The sequence below is a fragment of the Cyanistes caeruleus genome, chromosome 1 (assembly GCF_971803275.1).
Source record: "Cyanistes caeruleus chromosome 1, bCyaCae1.hap1.1, whole genome shotgun sequence".
Lineage (NCBI taxonomy): Eukaryota > Metazoa > Chordata > Aves > Passeriformes > Paridae > Cyanistes > Cyanistes caeruleus.
In genome coordinates, this window is record NC_141701.1 from 70,631,789 (window position 1) to 70,659,751 (window position 27,963).

At 41.3% G+C, this 27,963-nt stretch overlaps 1 protein-coding gene across 1 annotated transcript; it reads right to left on the minus strand.

Moving 5' to 3' along the window:
• Positions 1-374: 374 nt before the first annotated feature.
• Positions 375-27,846, minus strand: C1H7orf57 (chromosome 1 C7orf57 homolog). Its single transcript, XM_086881966.1, is given in 9 exon segments — positions 375-495; positions 498-521; positions 524-584; positions 1,666-1,778; positions 20,429-20,604; positions 23,536-23,667; positions 23,669-23,704; positions 24,109-24,350; positions 27,791-27,846. Coding segments are annotated over 9 exon segments (891 nt in total). The 5' UTR covers positions 27,821-27,846; the 3' UTR covers positions 375-418.
• Between the last annotated feature and the right edge of the window lie 117 nt (positions 27,847-27,963).

Genomic DNA, 27,963 nt, shown 5'->3' on the forward strand with positions numbered 1-27,963 from the left:
CCTGGCCTCTAAGACTTTCATACATTATTATATCAAGGTCAAGGGAATAATGACAATGCCCAGAGTATACAAAAGCATTCCTTGACACAAATGAAAAAAAAATTCTAGTGCATGCAGTGGAAGGTCCAATAGGCAAGTTGGCTGTGTCTCTGCAGCATTTTATGGAAACACATCACAGAGAAGCCTCTAGAACAGAACACAGAGGCCCCTGGATGGGAACAGAACATAATGCAATTGTAGAGATGAAAAAAGGCCATGAAAGCACCTGCCTTCGCTGACTACAAATAGGAGCATTCCTTTCTTTAGCTCATAGGGTACTGTAAACTAAGCACAGTAATTTAATGTGTCTCACCTTATTCAGAGAGCTGCACAAATACTGAGGCTGCCCTCTGCTGTTACCTTGAGAGTCCAGCTTATTTTAGAAGAAGCAGCTTTCAATAATGTTACCTTCAGAGTGCTCACTATTTTCTGACATTTCTTCAGTCTTTTTTCCCATCCAGTACACTGCTGAAACCAGTCACACCATAACCATTACTCATCAATTTGCTAAAATTTACAATTTCACTTTTTCTCTGAGCAGGCCTGTAAATACAAATATATTAAAGAGAAACAAAAGCAAAAGTAAAAAAAATGGGGGCTAGGTGGAGAAATAATATTTTTCACAGAAAAGACATTATTATAAATAAATTATAAAATAATTTCTTTCTAATTATAACATTAATTTTAAAATATAACCATTTATAGCTTTATAATTTATAACAAAATAATGTAGAACATATGTTCTACATTAAAAAAAGCACAGAAGTATGCCTAATTTACTGTGTAAATTTACTGTGTAAATTTACTGTGTAAATTTACATGAGAAAAGCTATCTGTTTCATTGGAATTTTACATGTATAATGCTTACACAGTTCTGGTTTTAAAGACAAAATGTGCAAAAGGGAAATCCCACAAAGAATTTGTGAGTGAAAAAGGCTGACAATATTCATTCTGTAATGCACAAAAGTGAAATTATGTCAAAAATTTTCTCTTGAATTCATTTGACAGTTTAAATACTTATTTGGCAGCATTAACATGGTTCTAAAACATACTAGGATTACTGATGACTGAGCAATATTTCTTTAGGACCAAGTATGCAGATACAATTCAGCTGTGAACACAGCTGATTGTGTGATTACATCACATCACACATGACACAAAAATTTGCTTAAAACACCTCGGTGTTCATTAGAGTATTTTTGCTCTGTCTGATCTTATGGAGCCTACAGTTTATGTCTTTCCTTAAATCATCTCTGTAACCTACACGGACAGAACTAACAATGTAGATTATCATTTTCACCTGTTCACTGGTATTAAGAAAAAACCCAATTTAGAATACCGCAAAAGTCTGCTACATGAAGATATGCAACTCTATGCTTAGTTTTCATAACACAAAGTTATATTGAATAATTTTCATATATGAGTTAAAGTGCTATTATTATAGCTGCTTTAGACACTTTAAAAACTATTTTAGCATCACATATGATAGCAAATTTTACAGCAATTAAGATCCACAAGGTCCATACATATATCCACTAGTTCCTACAACTTCACAAGGAGCAATTTTACCTGTACACATGAACAGTTGCAGGTGTTTAATGATTTTCATGAATGTACTACTTATATGGGTGGGAAGGAAAGCTTATTTGTTCCAGTAAATTCCTTATTTGTAGAAACAGTTGGCATTCTGCTTGGATATTTAGAGTTTATAGGTGAGAACTTACCTGTGCTAGAGAAATCTTAACTCAAACAAAAGGAGTTATGAAAAAAATAACCAAGAAGATAGTATAATAACATAGCCTTCAAAAGTGAGGGTGATATTAAAGGCATAAATGTGTTCAAATTTGCATGTCTTAGCTACATTATTTCCATAAGTAATAGTAATGAACTATTGAGGAATAACAAAAGATAAAGCAGCCCCTTAGTTATTCTACATGAGATTAGCTGTTTGCTTTTTCCGCAAAATGCTTTACACAAATCTTTCCCTCACAGTACACTTCTGTCACTCTATCAGGAATGGCGAGAAGAAGCGACACAGACTCTCATGGAGTTGATCAGGAGAATTTTTCGTAGTTTATTACTTCAGGTCTGTTTTATAGACCGATACGTGGAAAGTACAGAAAGGAAACTCTTATTGGTTAGCAAAGTGCTACATCACCATCATTGGTCAGTGGGGCACACTACCCCCTGACCTTCTCCTGCAAAGAAAACAAGGGACAGACAAACAGCAACTGCAAGGCTGTCTGCTGTCTTTGAGGATTGTTTTAAATCCTCCTTATGAATTCCCAGGCTACTTTCTCAGCCTGGACTGAGAAAGCTATGTGGCCTGTAATTTCTACAGGCTCTCTGTTTCAGAGTTAGCATCCACACACTTCTACCCAAAATTAAGCTTCAAATTCACACTTATCCATTGCAACCTCTCATCTTGGTCCTTGATCTCTGTATGCAGAATATGAAAACAGATCACTGTTACTAAAGTCAGGAGGACTAGAAATTAATTTACAGTTCAATTGCTACTTCTTTTTTTGTTTGTTTGGTTTTTGTTTTTTAATAAAAAGCATAAAACATCCTATATAATAAGAAAACTGTTGTGGTTATTAATTAGAGGTTTGATATTCAAACAAATACATATATATTAGGGGAAGCCTACAACAGGAAAAATATACTTTATTTTTATCATCTTTCCAATGACAGGTAAATAAATTCAGTATTGACTAAAAGACTGAAGGATGGCACCTAGAAAGCCAGGGAAAGACAACACACACTCCAGAAGTGAAAGTGGGAAAACCTGTAAGTAGTGGAGAAACATGAGCAACACATATCAGAGCTCTTTATCTTAACTTTGATCAAAATCAACAGCTACTAAAGGGTCAACTTACTTCCCTCTCAAATAAAAGCATGAAATTAAATATCGTCAACAATTCCCAGATATTTGTCACTGATAGTTGCTAAGAAATTATGAGTTAAAAAAACAAGACATCTTTAATGACTACTTACAGCTTCCTTTGTTGCATGAATGAGACAAGGGGGATGTGGGAACTGACAATGGTTAAATAAGAGATTTTTAGGCTTCAGGCATTAGCTTGAGCCTGTGTGAAACTAGTTCTCATGCTGACCTGAGAAACCATAGGGAGGAATCCAGACAGTCCTCAGAGAAGGAAAACAACCTTTGCAGGTGTTGTTTGGATCCTTGTTGTTTACTTGCAAGAAACACTCAAGGGGTGTTGTTCCTAACTGTCCAGTGATGGTGATGTGTTGGTTTAATGACCAATGAGAGTTTTACCTCTCGGACCTTCTCAAAAGTGTCTATAAAAGAAGATCTGGAAGAATAAAATTTGCTGTCTTGCACAATCCAGCTAGAAAGTCTATGTTGTGATTCCACTGTTCCTAATTTAGGGTGACAGGGGGAAGTCCTGAAGACAGCAAAAATTTTTTCAAAGCTTATTAATGAAGTTTTTGTGTTACAGTAATATATCCTTTTAATTAGAACCTATATATTATTTAACTATTTTCTTTTTTAAACATGCAACACATGAGAGCACCCCATGGAATAAGATACATTAGTTGCAAATTATTTACTTATGGTAACTAACAGTGAAATGTACTTTTGCTCTGTAAACTTACAAGTACACTAAGGATAACAATTCTTTCAACCTATGTGGACGTAGCTACTGAAATACAGTTAACAGAGCAAAAAATCATGAAGTGAAAAAATTAGATGTGTCAACAGCAGTCACACTTGGATTGCAGACACTACAAAACACCCATGAAAACCTCTGTAAGAAGATTCCAAAATGTAAACACACAAAGGACTTCTCAAGGAGCCTGTGCACACTGAGTATGAAAAGAGCAAACAAAAGTATAATGGCCTTTGAACACATTAATCAATGAAATAATTAAGAAACCACTAAAAAAGCAGATCTGAATGTTCAGAGAATGTAAGTTTTATTATCTGGAAGAAAGTGAAGCCTCAGACAGACAGTTGTATTGATTCTGAGCCAGGATGTAAATGCAAACACATAGAAGTACTGAAACCCCTTCAGACTTCAGTGGAGTCAGACTGGGACATTTGTCAAAGAAGAGATGAGATTAGCAAGAGCATGCAGTATTAGAGGCTAGAGCAGAGGCAGCTATGTGAGATGAAAAGGAGGGTCTTTGTCCAACCTGGAGGTTAAAAACCACATCAGCTGCTTAGAACTGCTTTTCAAGTTTGTTCACATTGTTTGCTGAAGCAGCCTATTTGTGCTTTACTTTCAAAAATGCCATCCTATTGTGCAGAAATTATATCACTGTCTTCCATCTATCACTAGACTGGACTACTTCAGACTTGACATGAAAGTTGCAGATCCAGGACACAATTACCTACAGTTTCAACTGACAAAAGCAACCTCAGGTGACATTGGTCACATGCTGAAGGCAGAATGGCATGCAGGGCAACACAGAAACACAACTCAATTTGATAGTCAGGATACACAAATAGCAGAAGGAGATGAGATTTTCCTCTTGACATCAAACAGAAGCACCAGGAAATGAGGTCTAGTAATTAAAGTGTTAGTTAAAGAACAAGGAGAGATTTTGACTAGAGAAAAATGTTCAAACAGAACATTGTTTGTTCTGAACATTGAAAAAATGTTCAAACTGTCCAAAATAAAGTTAAGGAAAAAAAAGGGAAAGGAAAGGCAAAGAAAAAAGTCTTCAAGGCTGTGAGCAAGAGCATTGTTTTAAATGTTGTCTTTCTCAGCATTAAATAAGAGGCTAGCATAAGCTGCAGGGATCCAAACACTCCCTACTGTTCAAGTAAACTAACTAATGACAAAAGTAGCAAGGAAACAGATCAGAATTTGGCTTTGGAGGGCAGCTGCAATCCATTCAGATGTTATCTGTTACTTTGCTAGGCAAATTCAGCATTAAAAGCAGACTCTTGTGCGACTACACTCCAATGATTACACCTGAGGGGGCTTTCTCCCTTTGAAAAACCTCTATTTAGCAGCCATCAATTTTCCCAGATAAACTACACAGGGCATTTTTTTTACAAACTACACAGGGCATGTTCTTGGTTTAAGGTGTTCTCCCCCTTTATGAAGAGATGGCAGCAATATACTCTATATGTTTATTATAAATATTGTATTATAAATTTATTAATCTTGGATTCAAGAATTATAGCATAGAACATGTATTGTCCCTGGCTGGTATATGAAAAACAATGGCTATCTGCAGCCAGCATAGTAAAATAAAAGCCTCCAGATGAAATCCTGGCTCCTGTGTTATCAAGGACAAAATTCTAGATTACATTTCAAATCTCTCTGAGGTAAAATCCTGGCCTCAGATGAGCAATCACTTTAGTACAGCACATACATACCTAAGTAGATATGCATACATACATAGACATTTCAGGCAAGTGCCTGAAAGAAAGGACTTTGGAGATGAAGGACTAATCTTACTGGTGACACAAGGATATTGCCAAATGCTGATGCAAACCCTGGTAACACCTCCAATTGGCCTCTCACCCATACAGGCCTCCCTCCTTCTTAAGGTCACAGCTTTTCCACCCAACCCACTGGGCCATAAGATGCACAGGCAAAAGGATCACAGAATCACAGAAAGGTTTAGCTTAAAGGGTCATTAAAGATCACCTAGTTCCACCTCCCTGCCACAGGGACAACTTTCACTAGACCAGATTGCTCAGAGCTCCATCCAGCCTGACTTTGAACATTTCCAGGTATGGGATGTCCACAACTTCACTGGGCAACTTGTGCCAGTGCCTCACCACTCTCGCAGTAAATAATTTTTTCCCAGTATCTAGTCTAACCCTACTCTCTTTGAGTTTGAAGGCATTCCCCCTTGTCCTGTCACTACATGTCCTTGTAAAAAATGTCTATCTTCATGCAGGGTCCCTTCAGGTACTGGAATGTCACAATATGGCCACCCTAAAGCCTTCTCTTCTCCTGAATGAATAATCCCAATTCTCTCAACCATTCTTCATAGGAGAGGTGCTCCATCCCTCTGGTCATCTTCACGGCTCCCTCTGGACTTGCTCCAATAGGTGCAAGGTGCACAGGTCCTTCCTGTGCTGGTGACCCCAAGAGCTGGATGCAGCACTGCAGATGAGGTCTCAGCTGAGCAGAGGAGAGGGGCAGAATCCCCTCTCTTGCCCTGCCGGCCACACTGCTTTGGATGCAGCCCAGGACACATTTGGTTTTCTGGGCTGGGAGTGCACATTGCTGGGTCATGTCCAACCTCTCATCCACCAGCACCCCCAAGTCCTTCTAGGCAGGGCTGTTCTGGATCTGTTCATCCCCCAGGCTGTGCTCATATCAGGGGTTGTCCCAATACAGGTGCAGGAACTTGCACTTATGCCTTGTGAGATTACTATGGGCTGCTTCTCCCTGGACCAGAAGTCCATCTCTTTGCTATGAGTACAAAGGCTACATTCTTCATACACTAATACTCTTTGCTGACTTGCAAAATTCCCAGAAGAATAGAACTTATTGCTGTGTTAAGGCATTAGGGAGGAACTACAGGATCCATCCTGACATATGGAGAACGATGTAATGGTCCCCTGGATCTCCAGTCCTTCTCTACAAAGAAATAAACACAAGTAATGGTGGAGATTTTAATACTTCAGAGCAAAGCTTAAACCTTCAGAGCAAGGGCCCACTCGGGAACAATGTTTTCCAAACAGAGCAGAAGAGGTACCCTTAGAGGTTAAATGGTTTTGCACCTGTTCCTAAGGGTGCCCTTTGGGATATAACTCCACGATTGCATCATGCATGTCTCTTCTGAATAACTGCTTGCTCACACTGGACTGAAAAACATTTTCCATACATTCAGTCTTATACTACCAGAAGTACTTGAGGTAGTTTCCTGCTGCAGTATCATCATGTAGTCAAATAAATGAATATTCCTTATAAATCTGCCTGTGGTGTTTTGGAATACATTATTCTTACCTTACAACATACAAGATGTATGGCAAAAAAATAAAATTGAGACACTTTGGTAGGACTAGTTCCGTTGTCTCACTTGGAAGACTCTTTGGGAAGGTACTGTACGAGCATGGGATAGAAACTTCCCAAAAGAGGATATTCAAGCAGTAGCTGTGAAGGAAGCACTGTGTGACATTTCAAGATACATTATACACTTTTCAATGTACGACAAAGATACAGTGAAGCACAGCCAAATGAGAAATGGTGGTGTGGAGGTAGAGCTAAACCTAGCAACACTGAACCTCTCTTCACAAGGCACTTACAGAAAAAGACCTGATAGATTTAGAACCTTAGACAAAACTTCAGTTTCCAGGAGAATAGTGTAAATTATATTTGAGGGCCTCGGCATATTCAAAATCTGAGCTGAATATATAACATATATTCACATTGCATTTAGTCATAAATAAAGCACGTGACTGAATGAAACTGGGAACATGTGGCACTATATTAGGAACAGTGATAAGCACGACACTGATTCTCCTAGCTGCATTGTCTAAGAAAGCAAAGTTTATTATTCTAGTTCTTCTTTTATAGACAGGTTTAAGAAGGTCTGAGAGGTACAACTCTCATTGGTCATTAAAATTACACATCACTATCATTGGTCAAGTGGAACACCACCCCTTGATTGTTTCTTACAAGTAAACAAGAAGGATCCTAAACAACCCCTGCAAAGATTGTTGTCCTTTAAAGGAAAACTGCTCAGAATATTCATAGAGTCCTCATAGAGGTAAAAGTGAACTTCATTTATTGCTACATTCTTATAGGGTATATAATTATAATAGGTATATAATATATATTATAATAATTAATTATTATATAGTATAATTATTATTAATAATAATTGTTATTTATATAATTATAAGTAATTATAATAGGTATTTAGGTATTGTATTGTATTGTACATTCTTACAGGGTCTTACAGGGTTCACGCAGCTTAAACAAGGATACTGTTGGCTACTACATTTTGTTTATCATTCTTTTCCTTGTACACATCACTATTTTTCTTCATTCTTGCTGCTCCAGGAAATCTCAAGGACACTGTCTCTGGAATTGTACAGTGGGTTGTGCACGCAGTCTCTGACTAAAATATCATGTCCCTGCTCTGTTAGAATGTTCTCTAGAATTCCTCCTTTTCCTTTTTGCACAACCCAGGGTTTGGATGCTATTTGTTCTAGACTTTTATGGATACAGCATAACATACAGCTTACAATAATTAACCCAATAAATACAACAACAAGAATTTGTCCCCCTTCTAGTACAAGACACTTTAACCACCCAGTGATGCCCCAACTGGCTAACCAAATTCCAATGGGGTCATCATCTTTTTTCAGGGCATGTAACCCATTTTGCAGTTGTTTCAGTTGTTTATGGATAGTGACTGAGTGGTCAGAAACGTTCATACAACACATTCCTTCAAACTCTTCACAACCATGTCCTTGCGATAAAAGCAAAAAATCAATTGTGGCTCAATTTTGAAGCACGGCATGACATACGCTACTCACGTCAGCTGAAAGTTCACTAAGCATTGTCGATGTCAAATTCAATTCTTTTCTGGCCCAACAAACTAACCTTTTAATGTTGATAAGCTTCTAGTGGCAGCTACTCCTGGAGTAAAGAATGAGGCTAGCCAAATTGTACCACGACCCCAGAATTCTGGGTCACTAATGTCATTACACTGCAATTCATTTATGCTCCATCTCAATCATCTGCTGCTTTTTGTTCTATTAGTTATATTTAACAATTGGTGCAAATTTGGATGGAACAAAGTAAGTTTTCCAAGGTAGCAGGGTCCTCCATGTGGGCTAGCAGGTATTCCATTCCATGCTCTGTCCCCACAGATTAAAAATATTGCATTAGGCAATCGCTTTGGTAATTGTCTTGTGAGATTACACTGTGAATAAAGGGCTTCATTTTTGGTATTAATGATAAGGTCATTTATTGGGCTGACTGTAGCCCAATGTTGCATCCTTATGTTCACCTGGCTTGTTGTTGGGGGCTTAAACATTAGCCATCCACCTGAGGTATTGGAGTAACCTAACAAGTCTAATTCTTTAGGGGGCCCTACAGTAACATTAAGAACTTCAATAATTTTTGCTTGCCAACAGGCTTCAAATTGTCTTGATGTGAAGCCAACAGTGTGATTGCACTCTTGCAACATTGCTAATTGATTCGGTCAAGTTTCATTGCTAACTAAACCTTTAAATACCTGAGGATCCCATTCTGGGACTCCTATGAGACAGGTGTGAAAAGGATCTCCAGGTGTGGCTAGGCTCAAACACATTGAATCCTGGCCTGTCAAGTTTGCTAGAGTAACCCATATGTTTTGTCACTTCTGGATGCTAGTTAGCAGATAGTTAGTCAGAATTATACATAAGATAATTACTATGAGTAGTTTGTTTCATGCAAATGACACCATACTTTCAGAATTACAGTTAATCGGCCTTCGTTACTTGTTGAATAATTTTCTTTAAAGCTTATACTTGTCAGTATAACTCAAGTTCAACTGAACTTTCAAATGTGCCCACCTTAATTCTTATACCTATCTTCTCTAAAATTATTAATAGTTTGCAAACAACAATTATTACACAAGTTAAACTTTTGTCTTAAACTATTCTCTAACTACTTTTAGCAAACGTGCCTTGGCATTCCTACAAGCTAAGTGTAAAAGCAACTTTCCCAAAGGGCAAGGGATACAATTGCAATTTCTGTTTCTATATACAGTCAGACTGGGCTTTCATACTCTTTCAGGTTTTCTACTAAAATTCTTTCAGAGATAGAATATGGCTCAAACCAATTCAGTCTTGGAACATTTGCTGCTCATGCAATGTCAGCTGACAGCTGACTAACGACTGATCAAAGGCATTTATGTTCCCATTGCTCTTTGCACCTTTCGTGGCTGGATTGGTCCATCTGATAGACACCCATAGCAGTCCAGCATCTGTGGAAACACAACTGTATCCTCACCCATTAAACAGCAATGGGGTTGGTCCCTCCCAGATACCTGTCTTTGGATTTTTATAATATAATTTAATTTCTGGAGTAGCTTGCATTTTTATCTGACTACTGTGAATCATCACAGGGAGCTGCTCTAAATCTCCAGCTAAGCTGAGAAAATTTAGAGTAAATGACACTTGTTGTAATTGATTGGTGGGGTCTAGTTGTTCTGGTGTTTTTTGTTTATTTAAGTACTCTTTCAAGGTTCTGTGAGCTCCTTCTATAATGGCTTGTCTGGTTGACACATGGGGAATCCCAGTTACATGTTTAATTCCCCATTTTTGTAAGAACCTTGTGCTCCTACATATGCAGGTCCATTGTCTGTTTTCAGCTCTTTTGGCACTCCCATTACAGCAAACCAAGCTACTAAATGTTGGATCACATGTATACTCCATTCTCCCACTTGTGCAGTGGCCCAAATAATTTTTAAAAAGGTATCTATTGTAACATGTATATATTTGAGGCACGTGTGTTACACCCATTTGCCAAATCTCACAGGCCTGAATACCTCTGGGATTAACACCTAAACTTAAGCTTGTTCCATGACTCGATCTTCTCGAGTGTGGCCCGGCTAGCTCAGTGATGAGGTATCTCTTCACTCGAGTTTTGAGCCAGCATATGTTTGTGAGATTCACTGATTTTCTTCAAGAATTCAAGTCTATAGAGCGAGTAAAGAAATCAGGGGGGGACTCTCTCTCTGGTTTGCATTCCACAGTTTATTTCTGTGAAGGGGAATCCAAAGGACGAGAGACAAAGGATTTGGGGTCTGGGGAGTCTCTTTTAACAGGGTTTCTCGGAGGGAGGGAACATCAGAGAAAGAACCAATTATTTTTCTCAGTTAGTACATCTTACAAACTTTCTACAAATCAAGGTTACACACACCAAGATAAGAAATAACAGACACCAACTTCTTCAAATGCCCACAAAGGTGTAGGAATATTCTCCACAGAGGGGCAGGGGGGAAGAGAGGGGGGAGGTTTGGTTTCCTGGCAACCCAGGGGGGAAAGAAAGGGAAAGGAAGGTAAGCATACCCTCCCAGCTTCCATAGCTCAGAGGCATTCTGGGACAGGAAAAACAAAGTTACAAACTTCTGTGTTGGAAAGAAGGGTCTCTCTTCTCTCAACCCCATGCTTTCCTGGGCTAAAGAAACTTCAAGCAGCTGGAAATGCCAGCGGGGTCCTCTCTTTATCCGGCCTCTCGCCGTGGGACTGAGGAAAGAAACTTCAGTAACCATGGTAACCTGACACCAGGTAAACAGTTAGGAGAAAGAGAAGCTGGGGAGGAATCACAACTAAAAAAAAAAGAGAAAATATATATTTCAAGCTATCAACTACAACAGTTCCATATTGACTACATTGTGGACAGGATTTCACCAATGCCTTGTGCATCTGTTAGACTGATATCAAATTGTCTTTTTAAGACTTTTGCGGCTTGGTGAAAGAGAGCATGACTCTCTCTTGCAGCTGCAAAAGAGTCTCTTGGTGCTGCAACAGCAGGACTGACAAGCATATCAGCCCTCGCATTGCCTTCTCTGAGACCTAACTCTGTTTGGTGACTATGGATGTGAATGATGCAACAAGATTCTTCCCTATTTTCAATAGCTCTCTTAATTTGCAAAAATTGACACAGTTGCTTATTGTTTGGTGGCTTGACGAGAGCGTCTTCCATGTGTTGTACCACACCTACCACATATAATGAGTCTGACACAATGTTCAGTTTTCTGTCTTGCCAATGAGACAGCGCCCATGAGACAGCTGTAAGCTCTAACGTTTGCAGTGATTCATGTGACTCCATCTGTTGTATAACTTTTTCAGCTTGACCCTTCTTGCCAGGTGCATGCTGCCTTTTCTGCTGTTTTCCTGCATCAGGATATACTGTAACTCCTTCTGCTGGTTGTTGCACTACTTTGGGCTGCTGTAACCATTGTCATTTAAGAATAATCTGTAGACATGGATCTTTAAGTTTCCTATTATGCACAGTACCTGGATAACTGAGCAGAGCTAACTGTATCGGTTCTGAATGTCTCAGCATCCATTTAAAATTTTCTGCTTTTATTGGGAGGCTAATATGCTCAGGTTCATCATCACTAATATCCATTATTTGCATTCTCACTTTTCTGATGAGGTAAGCAATTGCTTCTGTTCTCTGCCAAATACTCATAGGCAGCGTATGTGGTGTGAAAATCCTTTCAAGAATTGCCAAAGGCTCTTCACATTTTGCTGATAGTCCAAAAGACTCTACATCTTTGATAGGCTGCTTGGCATCATGACACCTTTCAAATGGGTCTTCTCCCCCTTTTTCTTTTTGCCAAGCAGGCCATTGGAATATGATACTGTAAGGAGCAACACGATGGTTGCAGATTAAGAGTCCCAAGGGCACATCTGGCAATCTTCTGTCTGCAAGCATTGAGAGTAGTTTCTAAGAATTTGAGCCACTTCTTCGGGTCTACAGAAAGGGTAACTGGAGTATGTGGATCAGTGCCTTTTAAGAGGCTCATTAAAGGTGCCATTTCATCATTTCTGATGCCTGCAATGGAACATACCCATTGTAGGTCTCCAATGAGTTTCTGGGCATCATTAAGGGTTTTAATCTCAGTAGTTAATTCTAATATTTGTGGGCTGATGGACACGGTTGTCAGAATCCATCCTAGATATTTCCATGGGGCTTGTTTCTGTATTTTCTCTGGGGCAACTACCAAGACTTTTGCAGCAAGTTGAGCAGTAATATATGCAAGGTCATCGTCTTGGAATGGGTCAGGTTGACAGAACAAAATATCATCCATATAATGGTAAATAATTGTCTGAGAGACCCTTGTACGTACAGGTGTCAGTGCCCAATGCACGAACAGTTGGCACATTGTTGGGGAATTTTTCATCCCCTGTGGAAGGACAACTCACTCAAATCCTTGAGTTGGACTTTATTGCTGGCTGGTAAGGTAAAAGCAAACCGCATTGTGTCTTCTTTTTGTAGGGGTATTTTGAAGAAACAGTCTTTCAAATCTATAAAAGATACCACCCCTGTGGTAGCATTATGGGAGAGGGCAACCCTGGTTGTAATGCTCCCATTGTCCACATTTGATCATTTACTTTGTGCAGATCATGCAGTAGTTGCCACTTGCCAGATTTCTTTGGGATGACAAATATTGGGGTGTTCCATGGGCTGAGCGATGGTCGTATGTGTTTTGCCTGGAGTTGCTCTTTAACAAGTTCATGTGCGATTGCTAGCCACTCCCAAGAGAGAGGCCACTCCTCGACCCACACAGGTTCATTAGTTTTCCATTGAATTTTTGGGGTCAGCGGCTTTTCAGCAGTGCTGACCACTAAAAAGGCGATTGGGTAGGAAGTGTTAATGTTGCTCCGAGCTGGCTTAGAACATCTCAGCCAATGAGCCCTCCAAGGCTTCCAGGCAAAGGCATAATGTATGGACACAGTGGTAGTTTGTCCTTCGGGAAATTGAAACTGAGTTGGATGCACACTTTTCAGTGGTATAGAGTGTCCTCCTACAACTTGTACTGAGTTTAAGGCTCAGTGGAGAGGCAAATCTCTCGGCCACCAGGCTCGGCTGATGATGGTGACATCAGGTCCTGTATCTAGCATCATTTTGACTCTTTGTTGTTTTATTTTTTGACATAAGGTGACCTCGATTATTGGTCAACATTTCATTTGTAGCACAAGATTCACCACTATTTCCAGTAGACCTGAAGCCTTGAGGCGCTTAGGGGCGCTTCGAAAAATCTTTTTCAGTCACTATCTCTTGAAACAATACCAATTGGGTGATTCTTGTCCCTTTTTTAACCATGAGTGGAGTGGCTAATGTATAAGCACAAATTCGTATTTCACCAGTATAATCGGCATTAATAACTCCTGGGAGAACAATGAGTCCTGCAACTCCAGTAGATGACCTTCCAATTTGCAAAGCACCAAGTGCACTGGAGACAGAATAAATGGATCCTGTGACTCCAGTTGGGATTTTATGGATGGTACTGTTGATAAGAGTGACGTCTACTGATGCTGCCAAATCGATTCCCAGACTTCTCCTGGTTGCTGGTGGGCTGAGTTATTTTATAGAGTTGGGCTGGCTACTTGTGTCCCCACGTGGCAGCTCTTCATGCTCTTGCTCCCATTTTTTGCAAAACGACATGCAGCAGTAGCATGATTATTTTTTTGGCATCTATCACACCATACAGTAGCTTGGGAGGACTTTCGGAAGTGTCCTTTGATGCCACATCAGTAACAAATGCTTGGGGTGGTGGTACCTGGTTTGTGTTCATTTTCCAATTTTCTAACTGCAGCTGCAAGTAGGTTCATAGCTGGTTTCATGGTTCCTGCAATTGCATTAGCTTGTAAGCTGTCCTTGTTGTGATTGATTAACTCTCATGGCTATATCTAGCATGTCTCCCACATCTGTTTATTTTGGAAGTGTAGAAAGGATAGGCTTTATTTTTGCATTGGCATTCTCAAAAGCTAACAGTTTAAACATGGTTTGATTTGCTCCTTCAGTCATATCATTCTGAGCTTTCAGAGCTGCTGACAGATGATCAATAAAATGAGGGTATGGTTCTGTAAGGCCTTGCCATACAGTTGTAAAGGGTGAGGTTTTGAATCAGGCACTGCAATGAAGGCTTGATGGGCTAGTTGCACTGACAGGTGATGCATTTTAAGGGGATAATTAAGTTTTATGGTCATGTGACTGTAGATTCCTGATCCAGTGAGCATGTCAGGATTAAGTCCATACAGCATTATCATTTTGATCTCGAGGTCGGTTGGCTTCCAGAGCAGCTAGTCTTCTCCATTCTTTTTCCCACACCATGAATTGCAATGGAGATAGAAGTAAATGCATTAAATTCTGGCTGTCCATGGGGCTATTAAAATCAGATGTGAATAGCCAGTCTAATGCTGTGCTTATAGCTTCAGATTTGATGCCATGTTCAGTGACTGTCTTTTTGGCTTGTTGCAAAATTTTCCAGTCATGCTGTTCGTATCATGGATTTTGTTGATCATATAGAATAGGGCAGGTGACTGCCCCTGCTGCTTGCCACTCTCCTTCAAGGGTTGCATCTCGAATGATGCCAGTCCACTTTTGTCTCAATCTTTGTTTCTTATTTTCTTCTTTTACGGTAGTAGAACTAGAACCTGAATAGGGTGGTGGCATTATAAGTGTCTAAGGGTGGAGCAGATGGTTCAGGATGTATCATATCTTGCAATTGTTGAACAGATTTTCCATGCTGTCTCAGCATTTGCTGTGAAGCTGCTTTCTCCTGGTGACATTGAACATCAGTTGTGCCTAACAACTGCTCAATGCGAGCTTGCAGTTGCTGCACAAGTTCTTCTATTTGTTGTTGCCATTCTAATAAGTCTTTTTTCGGTGTATCATTGCAATCCATTGTCTCTTCCCCTGCCGGTGGACGCCCACCTTCAGAATGCATCCACAGATAATCATCTGAGGGAGAGGAACGTCTTGTGGTTTTCCCCAATGAACAGTAGATGGCAGTGAGGGATAAATCTTCGGCTTGCAGTCTGGTTCTCTTTTTTCTGCTGATGTTCGGGGCTCCGCCTGGCCAGGGCCGGTGGCTTCTCCTTCTGGAGTCAGCATCAATTCTACATCGGCGCTTGGTGGGGGTAACTTTCGGTTTTTGCTCCTCCAGTGCAGACCCGCCGGTCACGGCGTCTTTTTGAGTTCTTAGAAGTTCTGAGACAGAGCTACACTGCTTTCCTGTTAACCCCTTGACTGGCCGAACATGCCCAATCCCAAAGAAAGCACCTAGACGCTTGGCTGGTGCGGCAGGGGGTGGCTGTGACACAGTATGCTCAGACCGAACCACAGCTTGCAAGTCAGCTGCAGCAAAGGTAGATTCTGCTTTCATGTCTTTTAAGGTATTAATTACAATCCTCCAAGTCGAGCCGTAAGATAGAGTGTCCTTCCTTTTCCCCATAATTGTTTTTTCCCACAACTGATCTCCTATTTCTTTCCATTCTTCCACTACGAATAACAGTGGAGGCACTTTCAAGTACCCATTTTCTCTAGCCCATATGACGAGCTTTTCCAGGTCTTTATCCTGCTTCTCCTCCTTTAACAAGGATACTTTGAAGCAGTTTTTGTGTTGCTGCAAATTCAACATTCATGCTGCCAGCCACTGACGGGGGGAAGGGAGAGACCCTTCCCACCTGAGTGCTGACGCCGTCTAGCCTTTGGATTCTGCTCAAGCTCGTCCATCAACCGGTTTTCCACATCTTACATTCCCTTCCCGTGTCCACCTGCTGTGCAAACCTGCTCTCCCAGCTCCAATCCACTTCCACATCTACCTGTTGGGTGAATCTGCTCAAGCTGTTGAGCGGCTTAGAGTCCCTGTTCAGGCGCCAGGTAAAGGAAAACGCTCGGAATATTCACAGAGTCCTCATAGAGGTAAAAGTGAACTTTGTTAATTGCTATATTTAGTACTTTCTTATAGGGTCTTACAGGGTTCACACAGCTTAAACAAGGCTACTATTGGCTACTACATTTTGTTTATCATTCTTTTTCTTGTACACAACATTACTGTTTTTCTTCATTCTCACTGCTCCAGGAAATCTCAAGGACACTGTCTCTGGAATTGTACAGTGGGTTGTGCATGCAGGCTCTGACTAAAATATCATGTCCTTGCTCTGTTAGAATGTTCTCTGCAGTCCTTTTCCAAGGACTGTTTGGATTTTTCTTTATGCTTTCTCAGGCCAGAGTGAGAAGCTTGTGTGACTTAGTTTCACACAGGCTGTGTTCCCTGCTTGCTTTTTGCATTTAACACCCACAGCTCCCCTTTTTTTCTTTTAGGGCAGAAAGGCAGAATTTTTAATCTCCTTTTGGGCCCTTGCAAGAAAGAGAACAAACACAGCATCCAGAGGTCACGTTAGTAACCTATTGATTACCAGACAGAACCTCAATTGAGCACTGACTTAGAATGGTCAGGGAGATTCTCTGGCACATGCTATTGAATCCTTCATGCATTATTATCAAGCCCTGTTGTTCATTCTTTCAAGAAGTCAGTTAAACTTGGTAAATTGGAGTGACTCTGAATGTGCAGGAAAATTTTTCAATAATGAAACAAAGTTGCCTTATTGACTTCTTTCAAAAGTGAATAACCATTTGGTTATGTCTGCTATATAAGCAGATTCAATGACCAAATTCGGAGGTACCTAACTGGACCAAACTTGGTTTGTGACTTTTTACCACTTGGCAGTCAGATTCATCTTTGTAGGTATCAATAGCTTTTCTTGTTTTTCACAATTTTCAAATTCTTCCAAATGAGCAATTAATTCAGACAGCATGGGTACTGCTTGTTTGTTTGTTTGTTTGTTGGGGTTTTTTTTGTTTGTTTGCAAAGGTATGTGATAGTTGATGAGATTACGTACTTTTTCAAGGATCAGAAGGTCTACTCTGATAAAGGCTGCAAAACTGTACAGGCCAAATATTTAAGTTTTGAATCTCCAAAGCCTTTTCTGAGCCTTTGAAAATCTGTGTATTTGCACTTACACTTTTTACCTTTGCAGAAATTGTGGTAAAAATACCAGAGTGAGCTGTATGGGCTTTATGCAGGATTGGATCATTGTTTGTTCAGTTTTATCAATGATACTTGTAGGATGAGAATCTGAATTGAAAACATTAGTATCAATGAAGGAATTTTCTTGATGAATTGGATTCCCAAAGATCTAAATGATCCCAATTACCACAAAGTAAAACCACAGCCCTCGGTACTTACAAACAAACCAAAAACATGTGAGATATTACATGAGGTACTATTACATCTTTTTGGAAAATTATTAATTTTTGGCTTAGAGTCTGAGAGGGATCTTTGTCTTTACAAACAAGCTGTGGGTCTGCTGATAAGATGCAACTATCACTGAGAGACAACAGAAACAATAGGATAGATTCCACTGAAAGAGGCACTGAAAGAGCACCATGAATTCCACAAAAGTTAAGAATTAAGAAGGGATTATGTATTGAGGGCGGGGGGGGGGAAGGTATCCCAGGTATCAGGCATTCTGGGAAGCCTGTACCTCTCAAGTACCTCAGCCTATGGGGAAAGAGAGAAGGGACAAGCGGCCAGGAATTAGGATAAAAAGGAGGCTGCGCCCTCCAAAAATTTGAGAGACCCCAGGGGAATGCCCCATGGCCTCTCCCTTTATTCGAATAAAGAAAAAGGATGCCTCTGTCTCCTTTTTGGACATAAACCTCTGGTGTTTGTGGATTAATTTTCCTGACAAGTTCAAATAAATGAAAGTCTGGGAAAAGTCCATCAGCTGAAGATGTTGAACTTTAGCATCACTAGATGTCTTCTTGAATCCTGAAACACATGTCCTTTTTCACTCCTCGAATGTGATAGGTATTTGATGTGACTATTTGGACCTGCTGATAGTAAAAGACAAACATACCTTCCCCCAAGCTAATAAATTAATTAAACTTTACTGTTGTTAGTCAATCCAATTTTAGATAGATAATTCATTTTTGTCATGGAGTTACTTTACCTTTAAGGGAGTTGGAGTTGCTGGGAAGTGCTTGGAGTCTTTTCTCCTGACCAATTATCGGTCATTGCTGGGAATTGACAGCAGTTTAGGCCATTGAAAAGTGGGATCAACTTGTGAACCCTACCTTAAAATGTAAAAGCAGAGCTCTCTGGGTTCTCTTTGTTTCCTGGCTGTGAAGAGTGGCAGAGCTCCAGGCCTCCCGTCCCTGCCCAGGCCATGCGGCCGGACGGGGATGGGGCCGGGCCTGCCCCGTCTCCCGGCCGGGAGATGGGGGGGCCTGGGGAAGGTTTTCCCCGGGCCGGGCCGAGCCGATCTCTGGCTCGGCTGCAGTTTTTGCTGTAACTACATTCACTAGAAACTGCCCAGTGAAGAAAGAGAGAGGCCCTGGACTTGCAGCGGGTTGGAGCAGCGACTACACGCTCCAGAGCAGCCATGAGGAACTTTCCATCGCAGACGGCTCCAGCTCCTGTTCGGCAGAGATCTCCGAACCATCTACAAAAGCCTGGGCAAGATTTTAACTCTTTCATTACCCAGATGAGACTTGCGGATTAATCTTTTTATCCAGAGAGAGAAAAGGAGAGTGATCAACATGAAAAGAGACTTTATAAACTACCAGTGACAGGAGAGAAAAGAAGCTTCAGGAAAGGTAGAGAATTAAGAAGATGCTTTAATTAAGCTGAAATATCTCCCTGTTAAAACTATGGAGATAGACAATGAAGTCTTGAAAAGAACTCCTTTAATTCATGATATAAGATCTAGAGAGGAATAGTGTTCAAAGTGTAAATTTGAGTAAAGAGTAATTATAGTATAGTGAAGTGCTAGGAGATTAAAAGCCTTGAGAGGCCATGAGAAAACTGTTGGGAGATTTGAAGCCCTGAGAGGCCATGAGAAAACTGTTTTCTGGTGAAGCTCACAGAAACAGATGAAGAAGACTTTTTTTGCCTTTGAATAACTTATCCTTAAAAATGCTATCTCTAGACTCATGACCCATACATACTTCAGAGTGATGTGAAAATGGGAGGAGTGAACTCTAATAATAGCAGCTCTGAGCAGCTAACATTAGGGCAATAGAAAACTATAACAAAAATAGTTTTCTTGTGAAAAACTCCATAAATTAACAGGAAGAAACTTCTGTTTCTCTATAAAGACTGGTGAAAAAACTAGCAAGAATTGGGACTGTTTTAACCATCAGAGTTCCAGAGTTTTTGTCTCTGTTGTCATGTGAACAAGGAAATAGTAGGTAGATAGGGGATGGAAAGGTTTTTCTAGAAGTTTATTCTGGTGTTCTTATTATTGTAGTTGGTCAATAAACTTTCTTTGTTTTTTCCCTTTTAAGTTGTATGCCTCTTTTGCTCTTATTCTTCTAATCCATACCTCACAGCAAGAAGTAAGTAATTTTCTTAGTTAGTAGTTTAAAACCACGACAATTTTTCAAATTAATACAAATATACTTTGTTCAAATTCATCTGGTTTTTTTTGGGTTTTGGGTTGGGGTTTTTTTGGTTGTTTTTTTTGTTCGGTTGGGTTTTTTTTTTATCAGCCCAGAAACTGCAAAGAGCTAAAGTGTTTGTATGCAATTTTGTTGCAGAAATATCTGAGCTTGTTGGTGATTCTTGTCCAGAAAGAGCTAAGGTGCGGCCAGTGCCCAGCCTAACTGGAAAAGAACTTCTTAAATGGTATAATTTTAAAACAAGATTCCCAAAAATCCTGGTGTAAAAAACCAAATTAATCTTTAAACTGTAACTTCTCAACAATAACATTTCAGTAGATTCACATTCTGTAATCAATATATCAATACTTTTTTGTTTGTCACTCCCAGGGAAAAGGGGGAGTGAAGGCAAACCGCCGTTGCCTTGGCGGAGCCGCTCTGCGGGAGCGGGAGAGCTGCCCATCTTCCCTGCCGTGCTGTGTGCTAACAGCACAGTGGCGGCAGCCGCGCGGCGGGAGGGACAGAGGGGGAAGGGGAGCCTGGACCGAGAAACCCAAGCCGTGGCTTCTCAAGCCCCGCCCGGCCGCCGTCTAGGCCCCCCGGCACCGGAGCAGGGGGAAAAGGCGGAGGGGCTTCCACCCGCAGCCGCAGGGAGAGCACACGGCTAATTGTTAAAACAAACATAGGAAAGTTAAAGGCATAAAACACTCAGAAAGGAAACTTTTTCGCCGCAAAACCGATGGGGTGGGACCATGGGGGAAAATCTCTGTTACAGCGTCTTTTGTCCAGCTGTCTCTCAGTTTCGTGACCACGGTATTCTGTCCAAAGCCAAATCACTGGAGCTAGTTCGTGTTTTAAGAATTCCGGACGAGCTGGCACAGGGAGCGCAGTACAATCCCGGGTGGGGAAGCCAGGCTGGCCGTGGCAGGACGCTCTGCTGCTGCTGCTGCTGCTGCCACTCTCGCGCTACCTAGGTGGCCTAGGTGGCCACAGCTGTAACATTTTAAAGCCTTCTGATTCAGTGAGTCCTAAGCTATTTACCTCCAATTCAGAGAGAGGGAACGAGTTCCTCTGCTTAACTTTGGTTCCCTTTTTCAGGAAAACCATTATCTCAATGGCCCACAAATGCAATTACGCAAACGCAGTGGTTTATCCCAGGATTATAAACTCTAGCTTCATCGCGATTGCTGTTCCAAGCCCGCTCTAGTGAGTGGGCCCTCTGCCCGGCATCACTCAGACCTGTAGCTCTCTAGGAGCACATGGAGAAAAAAACTCCTTACCTCTCAAAGATGGAGAAGGGAGAGTTCAATGTTCTTCAGCTCGTGGCTGAAATGTACATCAAGGGATCACCAGATGTTGCACTATATTAGGAACAACGAGAAGCACAACACTGACTCTCCCAGCTGCACTGTCCAAGAGAACAAGTTTTATTATCCTTATTCTTCTTTTTATAGACAGATTTGAGAAGGTCTGAGAGGTAAAACTCTCATTCGTCATTAATGAAAGAACTTGGCCAGGAGACAAGACTCCTGTTTTATGCCTTTATTAAGAGTCAGCTCTTGAGGTGGAGGGTGGGGGGCAGAGAAGTTGCTGGCTCCACAGCTGTTCCCACACCGGCAGCTCCAAGGAAGAGCCACAATTCAGCCTTGCAGCACACACTGCAAAGCTAAGGCTTACCATCCTCATGAAAGTAGCCAGAAGGCCCATTGTTCTGGTTTGTTGTCTAGGGTGGTCAGTCCTTTCCAGTCCTCTTGAGGTCATAGTGATGCAGGAAAATTTCAAAAATTTCTGAAAGTTTCTAAGCAGGCTTAGGTGATGTAGGAAGATGTTCTTTCATCATAGCTTGCTAGAATGTGTTTCTTTGTCTTTTTATTCCTCTGTTAGCTCATTGTTTTGGTGTCTTGCATGCCTTAGTTTGCATATTACTCGGTTGCACAGCTTCCATGGGAGTTGCTTTGTTACATAGTAGCAGGGAAGAAAGGGATAGAGGAATGTCTCATAAGAACTCTTAAAACACTTCAAAAACTGGTAAGTAATTAACATTACTAATAACTATTGGAGTAAACAAGGGGTACAACAAACAAGGTTTACAAATGGGATAAGAACATTAACTGTACATAATTAAACACAGTATTTTAACCAGGGTGGATTTCTTGAGAGATTTTATTCATGACAATTAAAGTTACACATCACTATCATTGGTCAAGTGGAACACCACCCCTTGACTGTTTCTTACAAATAAACAAGAAGGATCCTAAAAAAACCCTGCAAAGATTGCTGTCTTTTTCCAAGGACTGTTTGTATTTTTCCTTATGCTTTCTCAGGCCAGAGTGAGAAGTTTGTGTGACTTAGTGTTCCCTGCTTGCTTTTTGCATTTAGCATCCACAGGAGCACATGAAATTTTCAGACACATGACTGAATGAAACTGGGTCTCAACCAAGCTGCACCAAAACTGAAATGAACCTCAGTTCCACTTTACAAATCAGCACATGGGATTGAATTACTGTTATCAAAGTTAAATATGACACGTAGACCACAGAACACAACTTGTTCTCAAGTGAGAGAGTAAGGGACTCAGAAACAGCACTTCCTCTCTGACCTAGTTCAGTTCCTTTAAGAGGCACTGCAGCAAGTCAAATTTTCATTTTCAGTGCCTTAAATCTATGATTGGAACAAACAAACAAAAAAAAAAAAAAAAAAAAGAAGCTTCACCAACAAGCATCAGGCAAATTTAAACATATGTTGCTTGCTTGCCTGTTGCCACAGATTCAGTAAATATTACCAAGCCTATCCAGTAATGAGATGTTCCCATTTACACAAGACACGGTTCTGAATTTGCACTAGTTATTCATCTCAGCAAAGGCTGAGGACTTTTTGTCCTAAAATGTCCAACATCTGCCCTTCTGTTCAAGAAGGGAGGTACTAGTGTTCAAGTATGTCAAATGCCTTTCCAGGTATACTCCAAAAGCCTATGGTAAATGTGGCAACTGAGATTATAGAGGATATTTTAAAAAGATAAGGCTTCAGCATCTAAACCGGGGAGAGGCAGGGAGGATGAAAGGGAGGATAGCAGAGAGGTCTCCAAGACAAAACACTTGTCAGTACAGGAAGATTTGTCTGGGGTATAGTTTATTCATACTTACTTTGTCTTGGATACATCTTTCACTCAAAGACAGCTAGCACATTATCTTTGGGAACTCCCATTTCAAACTAAATTAAACTTCATTTTCAGAACAGTCTTCTGTTCTTATCTTCTTCCTTACCCAAGATTACGAAATAAAATATGTCTTCACCAAGAACAAATTGCAGAATAAATAAAGCATAAGAAGACAGAAACTAACTACTGCTTTTTATTTATACTGAAGTATATGTACCATATAATGTGATAGGAAACTGCATTTCTGGTTCTTACACTACACCTGCAGCATTTAAGAAAACATGACTTTCTTCTTGTTCTCTAGCTGCAATATAAATATTGATTCTGGAATACAGAAACTCACATGGATTACAGCTTCCCTCCTATAAGAAGCAACAGGCCCAGACAGAGAAGTGTTTACTAGCTCTACAAACAAAGCATCATCACAGGATGCCTCTTCATTCTACCTTCTTTTTCTCTGCATTTTCTTTGACCCCAGCTTCCCACTGCCAAACACTTTTTGTACCAAAATCAAAAGGCCCACTTCTTGTCTCATAACTGTTACTGTGATGGTCATCAGCCATAAACTCTGTGAGCTATATAATCTGGTAGAGAGCAAACACAGCTCCTTTAGGCAAAGATTTAATGCTTGTTTGTACAAGGTATACAAATCCTGCACTTTAGTATAGAAGTGTTCAGAAATGTTAACAGGTAAAGAAAGAGGCCAAGATATGTTGGGACTCAGCATTCTTACTGTGGTTTCTCAATCCCTGTGGGATTAGTACAGTGTGAGTACCAGTCAGGTGCAGCATATTCGGCTGGAGGGGACTTCATTACCACAGGAATGTAGTGCTTCAGTACGTCAGGAGAAAAAAAAACAAAAGCCAGTACTTTTCTGACTTCTTATCTAGTTGCAAAAGCACTACTTTTGTTTTCAGATTGCTGTTCTGTCAGGAAGAAAATAATTTCCTTATTTTTTCATGAGTTTATTTCAAAAGTCCAGAGGATCCCTTCTGTAGCATCTACAAGCACTTTATACCGCACTCAAGCAAAGCCAAAGAAAACAAAGGAAAACCAAAGAAGCCACACAGATGCTCATCAGGTAGGCCTCCTTGCTTTGCCAGCCTCATGTAGGCTGAATCAGTCTCTTTGATCCACTTCCCATGGCACCCAGACAGTGGCATTTCATGGGGAGCTCTTGAAAGGTCACTTAGACCCAGAATCTGGGAAGGAAGTAGGCTCTTCTCTGGTTGTTTCAGTGGCATAGAGTATTGCTGTCATGAAATAATAGAAAAGAAAGTATTTATGGTAAAAGTTAACTGCTAGCATCCCTTTTTCAGGCAACTTAACAAATTGAACACACCTGGAACATGAATGAGGTGCTACATTTCATCGTAGAGACAAAAGACCAGGCTTGCTTATTCTAGGGGAAGCACATGCAATTCCTAGAGAATCAGATGCAAAACACTTTTGTTTCAGTTTTGAGACAGCATGTAAGTTTTTCCATAAAGTGTTCTCATACAGAGGATTGTGCCTCTTCATTCAGAAAACTAGTTCCAAGGACAAATTTACTAGGAAGAAGAGGTGGACAGCTTATTCTATAAGCACCTGGAGAATGTTTCAGAATCTCCAGCCCTTGTTCTTGTAGGTGATTTTAACCTACCAGACATCTGCTAGGTACTTAATACAGCAGAAAAGAGGCAATCCAGGAAGTTTTTTAAATGTGTGGAGGTCAACTTTTTGTCGCAGATGGTGAGTGAGCCCACCAGGGGAGGGACTATGTTAAATCTGTTGTTTGCAAATAGAGATGGGCTGGTGGGAGATGTGGTAGTTAGAGGCAGCTTGGGACATAGAGATCATGAAATTATAGAGTTCTCAATATTTGGTGATATTAGGAGAAACATCAATAAAACTTCTACATTGGACTTCCGGAGGGCAGAATTTGGCCTATTTAGGAGACTTATTCAGAGAGTTTCTTGGGAAGCAGCCTTTAAAAGCAAAGGAATACAGGAAAGGTGGGCATGCTTCAAAACAGAATCTTGAGGGTACAGGAACAGACTGGCCCTGTGTGCAGAAAGATGAGTTGCCAGGGCAAACATCCAGCCTGGATGGGCAATGAGGCTTTGAAGGAACTTAAGAATAAAAAGAGGATGTATCAACTTTGGAAGGAGGGTCAGGTCTCTCAGGAACTATTTAAGGGGGTTGCTAGTGCATGTAGGAAAAAAAACTAGAGAGGCCAAAGCTCAGTTTGAACTTAATTTGGCAGTTTTGTAAAGGATAATAAAAAATGTTTTATAGACATATTAATGGTAAAAGGAAGGGTAAGATCAGCCTTTGTTCCTTATTGGATAAGGGAGGGAACTTAGTAACTGCAGATGAGGAGAAGGCAGAGGTGCTTAACACCTTCTTTGCCTCAGTCTTTAGTGGGAAGACAGCTTCTCCTCTGGACAACTGTCCTCCTGGGCTGGTTGATGGTGTCAAGGAGCAGAATGGTCCCCCTGTTATCCAGGAGGAGGCAGTCAGAGAACTGCTGAGCTGCTTGGATGTTTATAAATCTATGGGAACAGATGGGATCCACCCTGGGGTGATGAGAGGGCTGGCAGATGAGCTTTCAAAGACATTCTCCATCATTTACCAACAGTCCTGGCTCACTGGTGAGGTTCCAGATGACTGGAAGCTGGTCAATGTGACACTCATTCACAAAAAAGATTGAGAAGGAGGATCCTGCTGATTATAGGCCAGTCGGCCTGCCCTCAGTACCTGGTAAGGTAATGGAGCAGTTTATACTGGGTGTCATCATGCAGTATTTACAGGATGGCCAGGGTATCAGACCCAACCAGCATGGGTTTAGGAGGGTAGGTCGTGTTTGGCCAACCTGATCTTTTATGACCAGGTGACCCGCTGGAGGATGCAGAAAGGCTGTGGATGTTTTCTGTTTGGACTTCAGCAAGGCCTTTGACACTGTCTCCCACACCATACTCCTGGAAAAGCTGGCAGCCCTCAGTTTGGACAGGAGCACTCTTTGCTGGGTTAAGAACTGGCTGGGTGGCCAGGCCCATAGAGTGGTAGTGAACAGTGCTGCATCCAGCTGGCAGCCAGTCACCAGTGGTGTCCCTCGGGGGTCTGTGCTGGGGCCTGTCCTGTTCAATATTTTTATTGACGACATGGGTGAGGGTATCGAGTCTTTTCTTTAGTAAATTTGCAGATGACACTAAGCTGGGAGTGTGTGTCAATCTGTTGGAAGGTAGAATGGCTCTGTAGAGAGACTTGGAATGATTGGATGGATGGGCAGAATCCAATGGGATGAAGTTTAATAAGTCCAAGTGCCAAGTCCTGCATTTTGGCCACAATAACCTCCTGCAACATTATAGGCTGGGGACAGTGTGGCTGTGTTATGTTGCACTATATGTTAAACTAAATGGTTTTTCCCAGTTGCTCTCCTCCTGGCTCTATGGTGTGTTGGATCCTTCCCCCTCACCCCTCCCCTTCGGTTTCACCCCATTGGCTGTAACCTGCCTTCCCCTCCCCCCTTTTCCTCATTTTAAAAATCCCCACAATTCCTCCTTCGGTCTCTTTTTTCCCTGGAGCAGTTCCAGAATTAACTGAGGGACAACATCCTGGGAAGAGAGAGCCTCCTTTGTCTTTTACCTTTGTCCTTGCCATACCCCTCCCACCCCCAGTGGGCTGGAGCTAGTCGGATGATTTTCCAAGGGTGGGAGCAAAGGGATTATGGCATGGCTGGGGACAGTGCCCAGGCAGAAAGGGACCTGGGGGTACTGGTCAACAGCCATCTGAACATGAGCCAGTGTGCTCGGGTGGCCAAGAAGATCCTTCCCAGGATCAGGAATAGTGTGGCCAGCAGGAGCAGGGAGGTCATTCTTCCCCTGTACTCGGCACTGGTGAGGCCAGACCTGAGTGCTGTGTCCAGTTCTGGGCCCCTCAGTTTAGGAAGGACATTGAAAACATTCAAGCACATCCAGAGGAGGCTACAAGGCTGGTGAGGGGCTTGGAATGCAAGCCCAATGAAAAACAACTGAGTGAGCTGGGGTTTAGGGAGAAAAGGAGACTCAGATGTGACCTTATCACTCTCTACAATTTCCGAACAGATGGTTGTAAGCAGGTGAGGGTCAGTCTCTTTCTCCAAGCAACAACTGACAGAACGAGAGAACACAGTCTCAAGCTGTGCCAAGGGAAATATAGGTTGGATATTAGGAAAAAGTTTTTTACAGAAAGGGTGATAAAGTATTGGAATGGTTTGACCAGGGAGGTGGTGGAGTCACCATCTCTGGATTTGTTTAAAAAAAGAATGGATGTGGCACTAGGTGGCATGATCTAGTTGAGGTGTTAGGGCTGGATTGGACTTCTTGAGGGTCTCTTCCAACCTAATCATTCTGTGATTCTGTGATCAAAAGCAGTGACAGGCACATGAGACAGCAAAAAACACTGCAGCCTTTGGCTTTCTGTCCTTCACATGCACTGACTAAAAGCAAAGACAGTAGCTGTCCATTGGCAGGTCTTTATTTGTAAAACAACCAAACCCGATCCCCAAATAAAAAAATTAATAAAAAACACCCTACCTCTCCATACATTTTAAAGCTTCTAGTGAGCAAAAGAAAATAAAAACAAATCCTTCAAAATGGGAAAATGGACAGCAGATAAATAAGAAAAAGCTAATACAAGGTAGTGTGCCATAGAAAATGCAAGAGGCACTTACTGGTATGACTCCAGCTGCAGCTGATGTCATTCCGTCGGTGTAAAGGCACCACTTCCAGGCAGCAGCTCGGTGAGGAGCTCCAGGCACACACACACGAGCTGGCTGTGCCGAAACTCAACCCCAAGAAACAACCCAAAGTGCTGCCTCTCCCCGGGGTCAGGGGCGCAGAGGCA